We start from the raw sequence: 12,641 nt of genomic DNA, 5'->3' as shown, positions 1-12,641 counted from the left end.
CTGTGCACCTCTAGCAGGATTGACTATGAGTGCCACCAAAATTCCCTGCCTCTCTCTAACCCTCTGAATAAACACTACAGTTGAACACCCCTTTGACATCTTCCCGATCTGCTCAAAAGCAGACTTCATCAGGAAGGACGTCTGCAGGCACATCCAGTCCCGTGAAAGATGTCACTTCAAAGTCTTGCTTATGGTTCTTATGGTCTCTGTACTTGCAAGGGGGATGCCAGGGAGATGTGCATGAGGGAATTAGCTACTTACTGCCTCAGGAATAAATATGTTTCCTAGCACTGATGCCAGGCATCATGGGTGCAGAAGGTCAGCAAATAACAGAAGCATTTCATTTGCTAAGCCACCAAAACAACTCTTCTAATGTTACATTCAAATGTCAGTTATGATCATCAAAGGCAGAACAGAGGTGCAGAATTCATTAAAAAGGAGCAGAATGACGGAAACAACCTGCAGAAGTTACTGCAGTCATGATACAAGCAAGCAAGCAGGAGGTCAGGACCCAAAACACTTATGTTTGAGATGATGCCATTAATACATAACACATTAAGGGTTTCTTAGTGTCAGGTAGTAGACATGTAAAATACATTGCAAGATCACTTACATCATGCAAAGGATATGCAGCACTGTAAACTCCATTGGCAAGCAGGCTGGTGATCCCTTAAAAAATAAAGACATAATATTTATAATTTTGAGGTTAGACAGTCTCTCTTTATCATCCTTCCTGAAGATTTCCCTCAAAATAACAGTCGTTTGGTCAGATAATAATTTTCCTGCCATCTCATTCCTTTCCATGTAGTTTTATTTTTAATCATAGAGGTTATTAAACACGACTCATTTTATGAAATGGAAAACTGCAGAGAGCAAGAGGAAGTCATATATATTTGAGAATCAAGAATTAGAAGCCAATGACTTGAAATTAGTCATTAAAACAAATTGCATTTTCTGAAAAGTCAGTTTGATTGAAGGGCAAGCCTGCAGATTTGAAAGTGTGTAGCAGAAGGCTGGATCACAAGAAGAATATGGCTGGAACTGATGGCATACGGGAACACGCATACACACGCATCATCCACACAAAGTTTTGAATTCAGATTTCAGATTGATTAGAGAAATCGTAGGGAAAGCCTTTGTGAAGACCTTGGCGTAATACTTACCATATTTACCACATTTTCGTCTTTTATTTAAAAGGGTAGTTTCCTTCTTTCTTCCCTCTCCTTTCCCTGTTTACACATCCGTTTATTAGTGACATGCATGAGGCTGAAAGCAATTAATGCTTCATCTATAAAATGTATGTGGCAGAAGGGACTTTGAGGAGTCCTGCCTTCCCAGGTGTGGTATCACTTCTTAACTTGGGGCCAGAATACGGGTGGTTTGGGAGGTCTTAGGATGTAGGTTTGGAGGAGCACAACAGTGAGGAGCTCTCAAAGGTCACTTGGCTGGACTTGGACCTTTGAGGGCTCAAAGTGATGTTCTCAATTTGAGAACATCAGAGAAGTAGTATAATGTAATATACCACGTTACTTCTCTGATGTTCTTACTGCAGTTGCTGGCATTAATAGAGCTACTTCCAATTAAGGTGTATTACCCACATCTGAAGCTGTCATGTTATCTGTGAAGATATATTTGGGGATTTAACAAATCAGTCTTGGGTGCTGAATCAGAGCTAAGTCAAGTACTTAATTAGACATTAGGCAGAAGTTCTTCTTCTGGTGAGGCACAGGCACAGGTTGCCCAGAGAAGCTGTGGCTGCCCCATCCCTGGCAGTGTTCAAGGCCAGGTTGGACAGGGCTTGGAGCAACCTGGTCTAGTGGAAGGTGTCCCTGCCCGTGGCAGGGGGTTGGGACTGGATGAGCTTTAAGGTCCCTTCCAATCCAAAACTAGTTTGGGATTTTATGATTCTATACTTGTCCTTGTGCAAGGCTAAGCTGATTAATGCCAAGTAAAATGTATGTATATTCTGGCATCTTGGAGAATTCAAAAGGACTTAGAAAAATGAAAGAAAAAGAATGTACTAGAGTGTGCTCCATGTTGCCCATCAGTTCATTGCTAAGAGTATGGGACTGGATTTGGAGGAACAGTGACTATGAACCAGGAAATAGCTCACTGAACAGTGGATTCACTGAGACTTTTTTGATTGATTTATGGAGCTGTTGGAGCAAGTCCAGAGGAGGGCCACGAGGATGATAAGAGGGCTGGAGCACCTCCCATATGAAGACAGGCTGAGAAAGTTGGGGCTGTTCAGCCTGGAGAAGAGAAGGCTGCGTGGTGACCTCATAGCAGCCTTCCAGTATCTGAAGTGGGTCTACAAGGATGCTGGGGAGGGACTCTTCCTTAGGGACTGTAGTGGTAGGACAAGGGGTAATGGGTTCAAACTTAAACAGAGGAAGTTTAGATTAGATATAAGGAAGAAGTTCTTTACAGTGAGGGTGGTGAAGCACTGGAATGGGTTGCCCAGGGAGGTTGTGGATGCTCCATCCCTGGCGGTGTTCAAGGCCAGGTTGGACAGAGCCTTGAGCCACATGGTTTAGGGCAAGGTGTCCCTGCCCATGGCAGGGGGGTTGGAACTAGATGATCTTAAGGTCCTTTCCAACCCTTACGATTCTATGATTCTATGATTCTATGATTGTTCTTGAAATAAGAATTTTTCAAGTTCATGACCATTTTTGGGATACTAATCACCTGCTGGAGGAACTGCTCCAGGAGTCCTCAATATTTTGCAGTATCATTGATTTTCAAAGTCCTATTCAAGATTATAACAGTACTACGAATTGTCTGCAAATGTCTCCACATATCTGCAGAAACAACTAGTAGGGCTGTGAGACCAAGAGCTATGTGGTACCCTTCTACATCTCAGCATTTAACAATGAAGGCACATTGACATTTTCACACATTTTCATACTAAATAACAAAGACTACAGTGTTCATTGGGCGGCTGCCTTTTTCCTGCTGGGCAGAAATGCTGCAGCATTATCTGTGTTTGCTCAAATCTGTTTGCTGCCTTTGCTGGGTTGTAACCCAGCATTCCAGCACTAGAACACAAAGGACCTGATTGAGTTAGGCTGAGTGTACCCACAGATGGGCTGGCCTAACGACCTTTTATTAGGTATACTGTGTGGACTTGCTAATCTCAGAACAATTCAGGAATCCTAACACCTTACCTTCCTTTAGCCTCTACCCTATTCAACTAATCTCTAATGTGTTTCCCATTTCTGGACACATGCAAAAAAAAAAAAGAAAGATAAAAATAAATAAATCGAGTTAACCAACTCCAAGGCAAGAATTCAAACTGAGCTGTATGACCTTCCTCTTACAAGGGTGCAAATTCGTAATTTCCAATGAAAATGATCCAGCAGCAGACTCAAAAAAGGTCCTGAAAGTCACAGATTAATTTGGATTTCACATGCTACGGGGAAACAGTTCTTCTGTTAATACTGGCTGAACACCAAAATTTAGTGTATATAAGGACTCAACAATTGCACATTGTATGTTGTTACTTCAACAGAAAAGTCAAAGCATGGAAATCGTTTCTGGCATAATTATTCTTCTATTATTTGATGTATTTCTAAGCAGCTCTGGGTCAATATTGAACAGAACTACCTGTAATTCAAGTTCCCATTGTTTTATTTAACTGCTTGTAGGCAAATAAGTACCATAACAGATTCCAACAGTTATCAAACATTTTCTCACATGCACTTTCCTCTTACAAATTTGTTTCTATTGGCTTACTGGTAAGAAGCTTGGATCTGAAGGAATTTAGCCTTCCGCTTCCTATGATTTGGTTTACCATTAACTATTTATTAACTCTGGTCCCACAGTCAAGTATATGCCTATATATTGTGATACACATAAAATCAAGTATCTAAGTGCCAACAAATCTTTAAGGTGACTTGATTTGCAATTCATGTTTATCTGCATTATGAATTTAGTTTTTACAGCCAAGCCCTAAGGCTGAAATCCTAAAAATGACTGGCCGTGGCAGTACAAACTTCACACCCACTGACTTGCAACAACTATTCTAAGGGCTAAGAGATGAGCCAACTTTCAGTCCATGCCTTAGTCCTTGGCTGTTCGACCTGGGCCATCTCAGTTCCATTTAGGACAGCACTTGGGGCAGTCATCAATTAAGACCATTCCACTCAAGTCATTGAAAAGCCATCCCATGATAAAAATGTGAGGTTCCTACTTAAAAGGAATGGACCAAGACACAGACTTCACTGCAGTTATTGAAATTCATGGTAATACCCTCATCCACATCAGTGAGTGTAAAACTGAACCAATGCAGAGCAGGTATTATCCACTGGTTTATATCACCATCCAGTCCTACTGCAAAGGACCTAACTAACATTTGCAGGGCCTATATGCTCAACATTTAATTTAGAGTTGAATCTATAACTTCACATTTGAAAAAATTCCAAATGGCTACATTAATTAGAGAAAAGTTCCAAACAATTATATCCACATACATCGAATTAGAGAGCAGGGGAAAAACCTAAACTCCACAGCTTGCGATTATTTTCAAAACCTGAAAACGATATCGATCTTAGAGCTAAATAAAGTTCCTTACCCATGCTATATTTTGCTTTGGTACATGTTGTTCTTTTCAATATTTCATAAACCTATAGAAGCAAAATAAAAGAAAGGAAAGGGTTACTTCAGCTACTGCCAGTGAAAAGCACAATCTTTTTGTGTACAGCTCAAATATTGGCAAAATCAAGATGCAGATGAAGTCATCATTCTTTAATAAAAGTCATGGTATTCAGGAGAGCACAGCTTAAAGATTTCCATGCAAGAGAGAAATGCTTGACAAAATAACCAGCTACCAACATAATTGATTGGAGGAAACCGGGAAACATCTAACCGGTCATGTATCAGAAATGCTGGGTTTGTTCATGGTAGACATCGATCACAGATCAAAAGCCCTTTTATATCAGGACCAGGTGGTGTGCTGGGCCAGCTCTTCCCTCACCTCCGATGGCACAAGCTGGCTTCAATCCAAGGATCTCAGTGGAGCTTCAGGCTCCTAACATGTCCACAGCATGCAGCTGTTTATCAGAAACTGGACTAACACAGGCTGACCTTAAAACTTCTATGCTTGCACGACCTCAGTGGCAAAACAGATGTATTTATTTTAGGATTTATTGCATTTATTGTTAAATAACCTTTGCACATCTCAGCATGCTGCCTGAGCAGTGAAGCTTTCAGCCATTCCTGTGCAGCAATGCTTTCAGGCAAGCACTGTGCCGACATGAGGCTGGCAGAGGAGAGGGCACCAGGAGAAAACCTCAAAGGTACCTGCTGCCCATTGTGTGGCCCACCTGAGGAATCAGGACCAGTTTCCTTTGGGATGGCCACTAATCCATGCACTAACTCGACTGCCACCCAATTCCCAGAGGGAAGGGAACAAGTGAGGGCATGCAGGGCAAGCCCCAGCTCATCTGTCTGTCATCATCTTGGAGCTCCAGTGAGTGCAAGGGCTGTCACAGAGATTTCCAGTTATATAATGTATATTTTTATTTTAAATAAGTGAAAAGTCTTTGGCTTAGTTTCTATTCATCAAAGACCCACAGGCAGTGATTAGATTCCTGTTCATTTTGCAATGGGTAGAAGGGTCAATATTTGCACTGTGGTTTAAAAATACCCATGAGAAAGGCAGGACAGAACTTTAAAGAAAGAAGAACACAAAGGATAAAATGATGCTTGGGAAACATTCAACATGTCTTCTATTACTGGGTGACTTACGCGGGTTTCAAACAAAGCAACATACTGCCAGCATTATCGTTATATGCCCAGTGTTCCTTGACTGGTTTACAAAACCCCCACCTTTCCTCTTCCTCCCAGCCTCTGCTATGATCTCCTTTTGTTTCAGTTAGTCTTGCTCACCCTCTTCTCCCACGGTGCCATTTTGTCTTGCCATCTTTCTCTGTCTGTTGCCATGAATTTTAACTCTTCAAGTGCTCCCTTACGTTTCTTGTACTTACAAGGGTTTTTAACATATATCTGGACATACAAAAGAAAGTCTACAAACAAAAGCTGTGCTTTTTTTGAGATCTTAACTGAAATGCTTTATCACAAATAAATCAATTAGATGTTTGTCTTTTTCTTTTCCATCTCTGTGCTACTACATCTGCCTTCCCTGGTCAAACTCATGCAGCCCTGATAACCTGTGCTTGCATCAAACCAGTGCACTTTAAGCTACAGGGAAACTACTTTCTGGGGTCCCCACACTGGAATTTCAAAGCAGGAAAGGGAAGTTAGATATCTTACAACCCTTATCACCATAGCAAGAAAAGGCAGCTATAATTGTGATATAAGCTCTTTTTGAAACCACTTAGCCTCCCCAAAGGCTAATGTTAAATATAAGATACAAGCATGCTCACAGTCACATTCCAATGCACCGATTAGCAACAGTGGAATGGGGCAAAGAGTCCACATTATACTTTGAAATGTGTCACAGCAAGTGCTGCTTGGCATGGGCCCTTCCAGCTCTCCTGGATTTCATATGGGCTGGATTGTAATTCCCCCCTCAGTGGCTATAAAGGAGGCTACACCTTCTTCCACACTCCATTTTATGTTCTGTAAGTCACAAGAAAGCACTGGAATGTAGTTTGTGATATCGTATTCCTGTCCTAGGCTTGATTTCTTGTTTAATTATGAAAGAAGAAGTCCTGAACTAGCACTGAAGAAGTAGAAAGACCCTAAAGCTGTCAAAGGGGTTACAAACACCACGACTAAGGCAATATGCCCCATACATTATTTATATACGGTACTTACTATAGTGCTTCTCGTTTTGCTGTCAAAGAAGGAATCTCTGTCAGACAAATCAAATCTGTTAAAAGATTAGAAGGAAGCCCATTAGGTTAAAAAAGAAAAAAGAAAGCCAGTAATTTCCTGCTTTTGTTGTTCCTTTCAATATTTCTATTGCTCCTGCGGATCTCCCATAGCTAACACTAAAGAATAGCTTGTAGAAACCCTATTAAAAAGAAAGTCCATCTCAACTGTCATATTTTAAAGAGGTTCATCAGTTATATATTTGTAGGTTTGTCTGTACAAAAGAGACTGTTGGTGCTCATTGAAGTTGAATTCCTAACCACTGCTGGCCTTCAATTTTCCTAATAATCTTTACATCTTGTCTGTGCCTCAAACCCTGTGAAGCTACTCTTGCCTCCCTTATTCAGCACAGACACAGGTAGAATAACTTTTAAAAGCCACCACTGCAAACAGCATAAGGTACATCCATAGCTAACCTAAGGAACATCTTTGGGGCCTTCTCTGAGGCACCAGGCTCCTTCGCTGTAGGAACGTCCTACATGCAAGTCCAAGAACATGTCAAATGTCACAAACTTTGCCTGGCCCAACTAACACACACAACTCCATCAGTGTTCTGCATCTCTTGATTAAAAACTAAAACCCCTTTATGCACCATGAAGAAATCCTGCCCTAGGACTGTTATTTGTTCCAGCTGGCACATACATAAACACAGCCTTCAAAGCTTCTCCTCTGGGATGCTGGCCAAGGAAGAGCAGCAGCAAAGCAATCCAGGGCAGTCAAAACTTTGGCTGGGCCTCACCTTCTGATTTTTTCCTACACCCACATTCACAGCATAATCTTTCTGATCTGAAATCGAAGGCAAAGCTACCACTGACTTCATCACGTTTCCAAAGACAAGGTCTGGTTGACAGAACATGTCTGAGCTGCCCATACCAGATGATTGAAATTATTCTGAAATTTATCAACCCACATCTCTGGTTACAAGTTTCACCAAGCATTTTGTTTTACATGGAAAAGAGACTATTGCAAATCACATTATAAATCATGTTTGGCAAGTCTAACAGTTGATGTGTAGAGTTACAGAGATATGTATTATATACCACAACAGTAGCTAAACCACACAGATTTCACAAGAGGGGCTCTACAAGCCTCATTCCTCAAGAGTGAGAAAAAGAAAAAAGTATATTTACTGCAAAATGGAAATATTCTTTATAGTAATCACAGAATCACAGAGTGGTTTGGGTTGGAAGAGACCTTAACGTCTAAACTCCAGTTCAAACTCCCTGCCATGGGCAGGGACACCTTCCACTAGAATCAAGTTGCTCCAAGGCCTGTCCAGCCTGGCCTTGAACACTGTCAGGGATGGGGCAGCCACAGCTTCTCTGGCCAACCTGTACCAGTGTCTCACCACCCTCACAGGGAAGAACTTCTGCCTAAGATCTCATCTCAATCTCCCCTCTGTCACATTAAAGCCATTCCCCCTTGTCCTGTCACTACATGCCCTTACAAAAAGTCCGTCTCCAGATTTCTTGTAATCCCTAAGAAAGCATTGGCATTCATTTTCCCTGTCACCTTTTGTTGCCTTAGCTACTAGCAGAAAGGCTGGAACCTCTTGACATGGACATTTACAGAAAGCTTTCACTTACAAGTGCTGCTTCTCTCTGGAGAAGGGGTAGGAGAGGCGCTTCACCGTCTGAGGTTTGTGTTCTGCTACTTTTGGCTGGATGGGTTCTGTTATTTTTTGAATGACAGAATTAATCTTTTTCAGAAGACCGTGGGTCTGATTGATCTGATACATCTGAGAGGGCAAAGAGAAAAACAGTAAAACTTTATTGCTTATTGCTTATCCATAAATGATAGTGAACTGTAAGGAATAAACCATCAATTACATAAATACATCACAATAAATTGTCCAGAAGTATAGCTTACCTTCTTGAAAACATTCAGGAAGGCAGAGATGGATGTGAAAGCCAAACCAAGGCAACCAGAGGAAGGCTACTGCTCTTCTTGTGAGCCAAAACATGGCCTGTATTTGTTTCCAAATAATCAGATTGAGATGTGCAATGGAGATATAATCAGCACGGGCTCCTGAGACCCCAGCTTCTCTGGCATTTACTATTTTCTTTGTGCAATGGGACAAGGAAATGAAAGACGCACTAAGTCCCTGTGGTCTCCTCTCTCAGGGGGCTTTCCTGGGAATATTGTGCAGGTTTCAGGAGTTTCCCCTTTTCCATACAAAGGAACCAAAATATCCTGAATTGCAACTGCAATTCTGTAGCGCTAGAAGCAGGAATTGTGTTAGCAGGTCACAGAAGAGGATTTTACAGGCTTCCCTCTCTGAACCACATAAACTATGTGCAGATTCAGGGCTGGGCTCCCACTGCAGGAAGATGCTGGTCTGGAAATAAGGTTTTAGGGGTCCGAGGGTGTTCTCAGGCAGATCACTTCTCTTGGGCAATGACTGCAGGGCTAGGTGACCTCTTTCACACGCAATAAAAAGCCCCACAAAATGCCCACATAACTTCTCTTTTGTGCAAAGCAGCTTTAGCCATAGGATCACCACAGACTTTTTTTATCTAATTGTGCTTCTGATTAAAATCGGTGGTGAGTGAGGCAATAATGGGGATTAATCTGAAATCTAAACCAAAAGTGTGGCTTTAGTGTTGTAATAACTGATGCTGGGCTTTGAGACTGTCTCTTGCTCCATTATAGACTTCCCTCTGTAGTCTGGGACATGCACTTAGTAAGTGTTTAAATATTAATCCATCTCTAAGCTATGCTCAGTGAACAGGTAGCAATCTATCACAGATGATTTAGAACTGATGAAAATATACTAATTTCTTTAATGATATTTCAAATCTTCAGAAAGGTAATTTATTTTGTGGTACAGTAGTCCTAGCTCCTGTAAACATGACTAATGATGTATATGACTAGTCACTAAACCCAGCGAGGCTACTGCAAACAAATTGTTACCCTCATGATCATTTTTAGCAGTCCAGTGTTTTGGGTGAGAAAAAAACCTCTGAAACACACAGACAAATGTCATCATCAACCTCTTCTTTTAAAACACACTGTGAGGTTGAGGCATCATATGAGATCACTCTCACTGTGTACAGGTAGCTACCAGGAATTCTGGATTTCCATTCCTCCTTCCATTTATTCTTCCTGCTTTCCCGAGTAAGCAAGTCTGTGGCACTTATTTTCTTCCCACAAGTTTAAAAACACTTGTGGGAAGAAAAGTCCATGTTTATAAGGTCCTCAGAGATATGTTTAAACTATGCCTTCGAGAGGAACAAAAAAAGAAAATCAGGACTCACCTTTTTTGTGGGCATCTTGAGCTTGAGAAATTCAGCCTCTCGACACAACACATTCCACGGTGCATGTATTTTTACGAATCCAATCCCATGGATTTTAGTCTTTAAAGAAAAAAGCAAGAGGTTTACTGAAAAAAAGCAAAAGGTTATTGAAGAGAGGAAATCAAATATTTTTCCTCTTGTGTTTCACAAGTATTTAAGGAACAAACTATTGTTACTATTACCACCAACATGATAAATCTCCTTTGTTTGGGACAGCCAGTTTCTAACAACAGAACAATCACTGAACACCTCTTTGTGCTGAGCTGCTATAAAATCTGACTCAAAAATGCTATTGTGTTCCAGAACAATTACCACAAGGTTAAACAGATCAAAATGGTTTGGGAAACAAAAGCTAATGACTATGGACACGAATACAGACTAAGGCAGTTAAATCTGAAGCATAGGCATCCAGCCAAATGTTATGATGCCTTGAGTGCGTTGAGCTGAGAGAGTCCCTGCTGCCTCCTAAGAACTGCTCAGTATCTCAGAGGATCAGAACTGCAGGAAGAAAACAGCAGTCTCTGGTACAGAAGTGAACATCTGCATTAAAACACTAAGGATTTTTATTAGGAAAACTAGTAGGTAGAATTCAACAAAACAAAGGATTAAACCAAGAAAAAAGTTAATGATAATGTTAGTCTGCATCCCACTAGTTCTCTGAGCTGGATTTTGCTCCTGACACTCTCACATGTGCCCATATTGACTCCCATGGAATCATAATTTCAAAGCCATGGGACAAATTACATTAAATTAGCAGGCACTCAGCAAACAGAAGATCAAGAAGCTTGAATGAATGTTTGTAATCTCGCTGCTGTGGCAATTCAGGCAGTTACTATAATAACTAGCTTTCATGAAGCAACATTCCGCACTGGCTTTCTAGAAATTGGTTACTCAGAGGTCATAAATAACTGCCAGGCTTCCCATAGGGCACGGCTTCCAAATCACCTTCGGATTTATTTCATGGAAAGGAGTTTCAGTGACTTAGCAAACATAATCTGTTTAAGAAACCTTTGCTTTCTTTGCAATTAGTATGGCCTCCAATACAACTTCGGGGTGTACTTTTCAATCCCAAAGGATTGCAGGATTTTCCCCCTACACTGAACGAGCTGAACATGGAAGCTGGTGCAAATCCCTGTGGCTTGCTTTCATCTCTATACGTTCCTGATCTGGTTTGGTATCTTGTGCAGAAAAAGCAGAGTTCTCTCTCTTTTATGGTGTCCTGGCTTGAGCTCTGAACCCTTCTCCATCATTTCAAATCATATTACATGTCATATGCGGGGACCTCTCATTTTGCAAAGGATTTAACTATCTATGACTTGACACAGCAAGCTTCCAGTTCACTGCAACTTGCAAGTTTTACAAAAAGCAAGTCTCATATCCATCTGGGGGACAGAGAAGTGAAAGGGGTTTTTTGCATTATAACATGTAAAATACGTGTTCTATTTCATAGATCATATGAATCAAAAATCCCAGACTGGTTTGGGTTGGAAGGACCTTAAAGCTCATCCAATTCCACTCTCTGCCATGGGCAGGGACACCTTCCACCAGACCAGGCTGCTCCAAGCCCTGTCCAACCTGGCCTTGAACACTGCCAGGGATGGGGCAGCCACAGCTTCTCTGGCCAACCTGTGCCAGCGCCTCACCACCCTCACAGGGAAGAACTTCTGCCTAAGAGCTCATCTCAATCTCCCCTCTGTTGGGTTAAAGCCATTTCCCCTTGGCCTGTCCCTACAGGCTCTTGTCTGAAGTCCCTCTCCAGATTTCTTGTAGGCCCCCTTTAAGTATTGGAAGACTGTTATAAGGTCCCTCCCTAAGACAGACATAAGAGATATACAGATATATATTTTATATATATATCTCTCATTATGTACCTGCCTGTAATTTGTGGGTAATAGGTGATAGATTTAATTTTTTTAACACTGATCACAGGTCTAATCTCAACTTTTAGGTCCAGTAAAGAAAACTTGCATAAATGTTTACCCTCCTTCACAGGAGTTTCAGGCATATCGGTTGGATCAGTTAATTATAATAGCTTTCTTTGAAATCAATACAGCCCTGCTTATTCCTACTAATCACACACTGGCAGTACTTCACACACATCATTTTTCACAGAGTCTAATGGTCTTTTAATAGAATATGCTGTTTTCAGGGTACAGGTGAAAGCATTACAAGCTGTACTGTTCATATCTAAGAATGCAAAGAGCAAACTCTAATACAGACTCACGTGCTCCAGCTAAAGCATGTACCAGAACCTCCTGAGCAAATCTAATTCCCTTGAAGTCTATACTGAGGTAGAGAAATGTCACTGTCAGTATCAGGTATTTTTCATCAGAACTGGATTTACCAGTGGCTCCAAACCATAGCACACTGTAAACCCACCAAACTGGGATTAGTGTTGAGAGCAGTCTAAGCCTCACATCTAGATATGGCAACACATCAACAAGCTGTGTTGCAATAGTGGATGCGCCATGAGTCCTGGCCAAGAAAAGTAAGGAACTTCACCTTGCT

At 41.3% G+C, this 12,641-nt stretch overlaps 1 protein-coding gene across 2 annotated transcripts in view; it reads right to left on the bottom strand.

Moving 5' to 3' along the window:
• ANO1 (anoctamin 1) overlaps positions 1–12,641 on the bottom strand; it is an 82,081-nt gene that overhangs the window by 32,154 nt on the left and 37,286 nt on the right. For both annotated transcript variants that reach the window (XM_030482335.1, XM_030482334.1), the window contains 6 exons: positions 10,095–10,193; positions 8,424–8,575; positions 6,781–6,835; positions 4,574–4,625; positions 1,164–1,229; positions 614–669 (listed from right to left, as the gene is read on the bottom strand). In XM_030482335.1, coding sequence (XP_030338195.1) covers positions 614–669; positions 1,164–1,229; positions 4,574–4,625; positions 6,781–6,835; positions 8,424–8,575; positions 10,095–10,193 — 480 coding nt within the window. The remainder of the gene's footprint in view (positions 1–613; positions 670–1,163; positions 1,230–4,573; positions 4,626–6,780; positions 6,836–8,423; positions 8,576–10,094; positions 10,194–12,641) is intronic.

Source organism: Strigops habroptila, chromosome 4 (genome assembly GCF_004027225.2).
Source record: "Strigops habroptila isolate Jane chromosome 4, bStrHab1.2.pri, whole genome shotgun sequence".
Taxonomy (NCBI): Eukaryota; Metazoa; Chordata; class Aves; order Psittaciformes; family Psittacidae; genus Strigops; species Strigops habroptila.
Note: the sequence above shows the minus strand (reverse complement) of the source record. Positions and strands in the feature narration are given on the sequence as shown.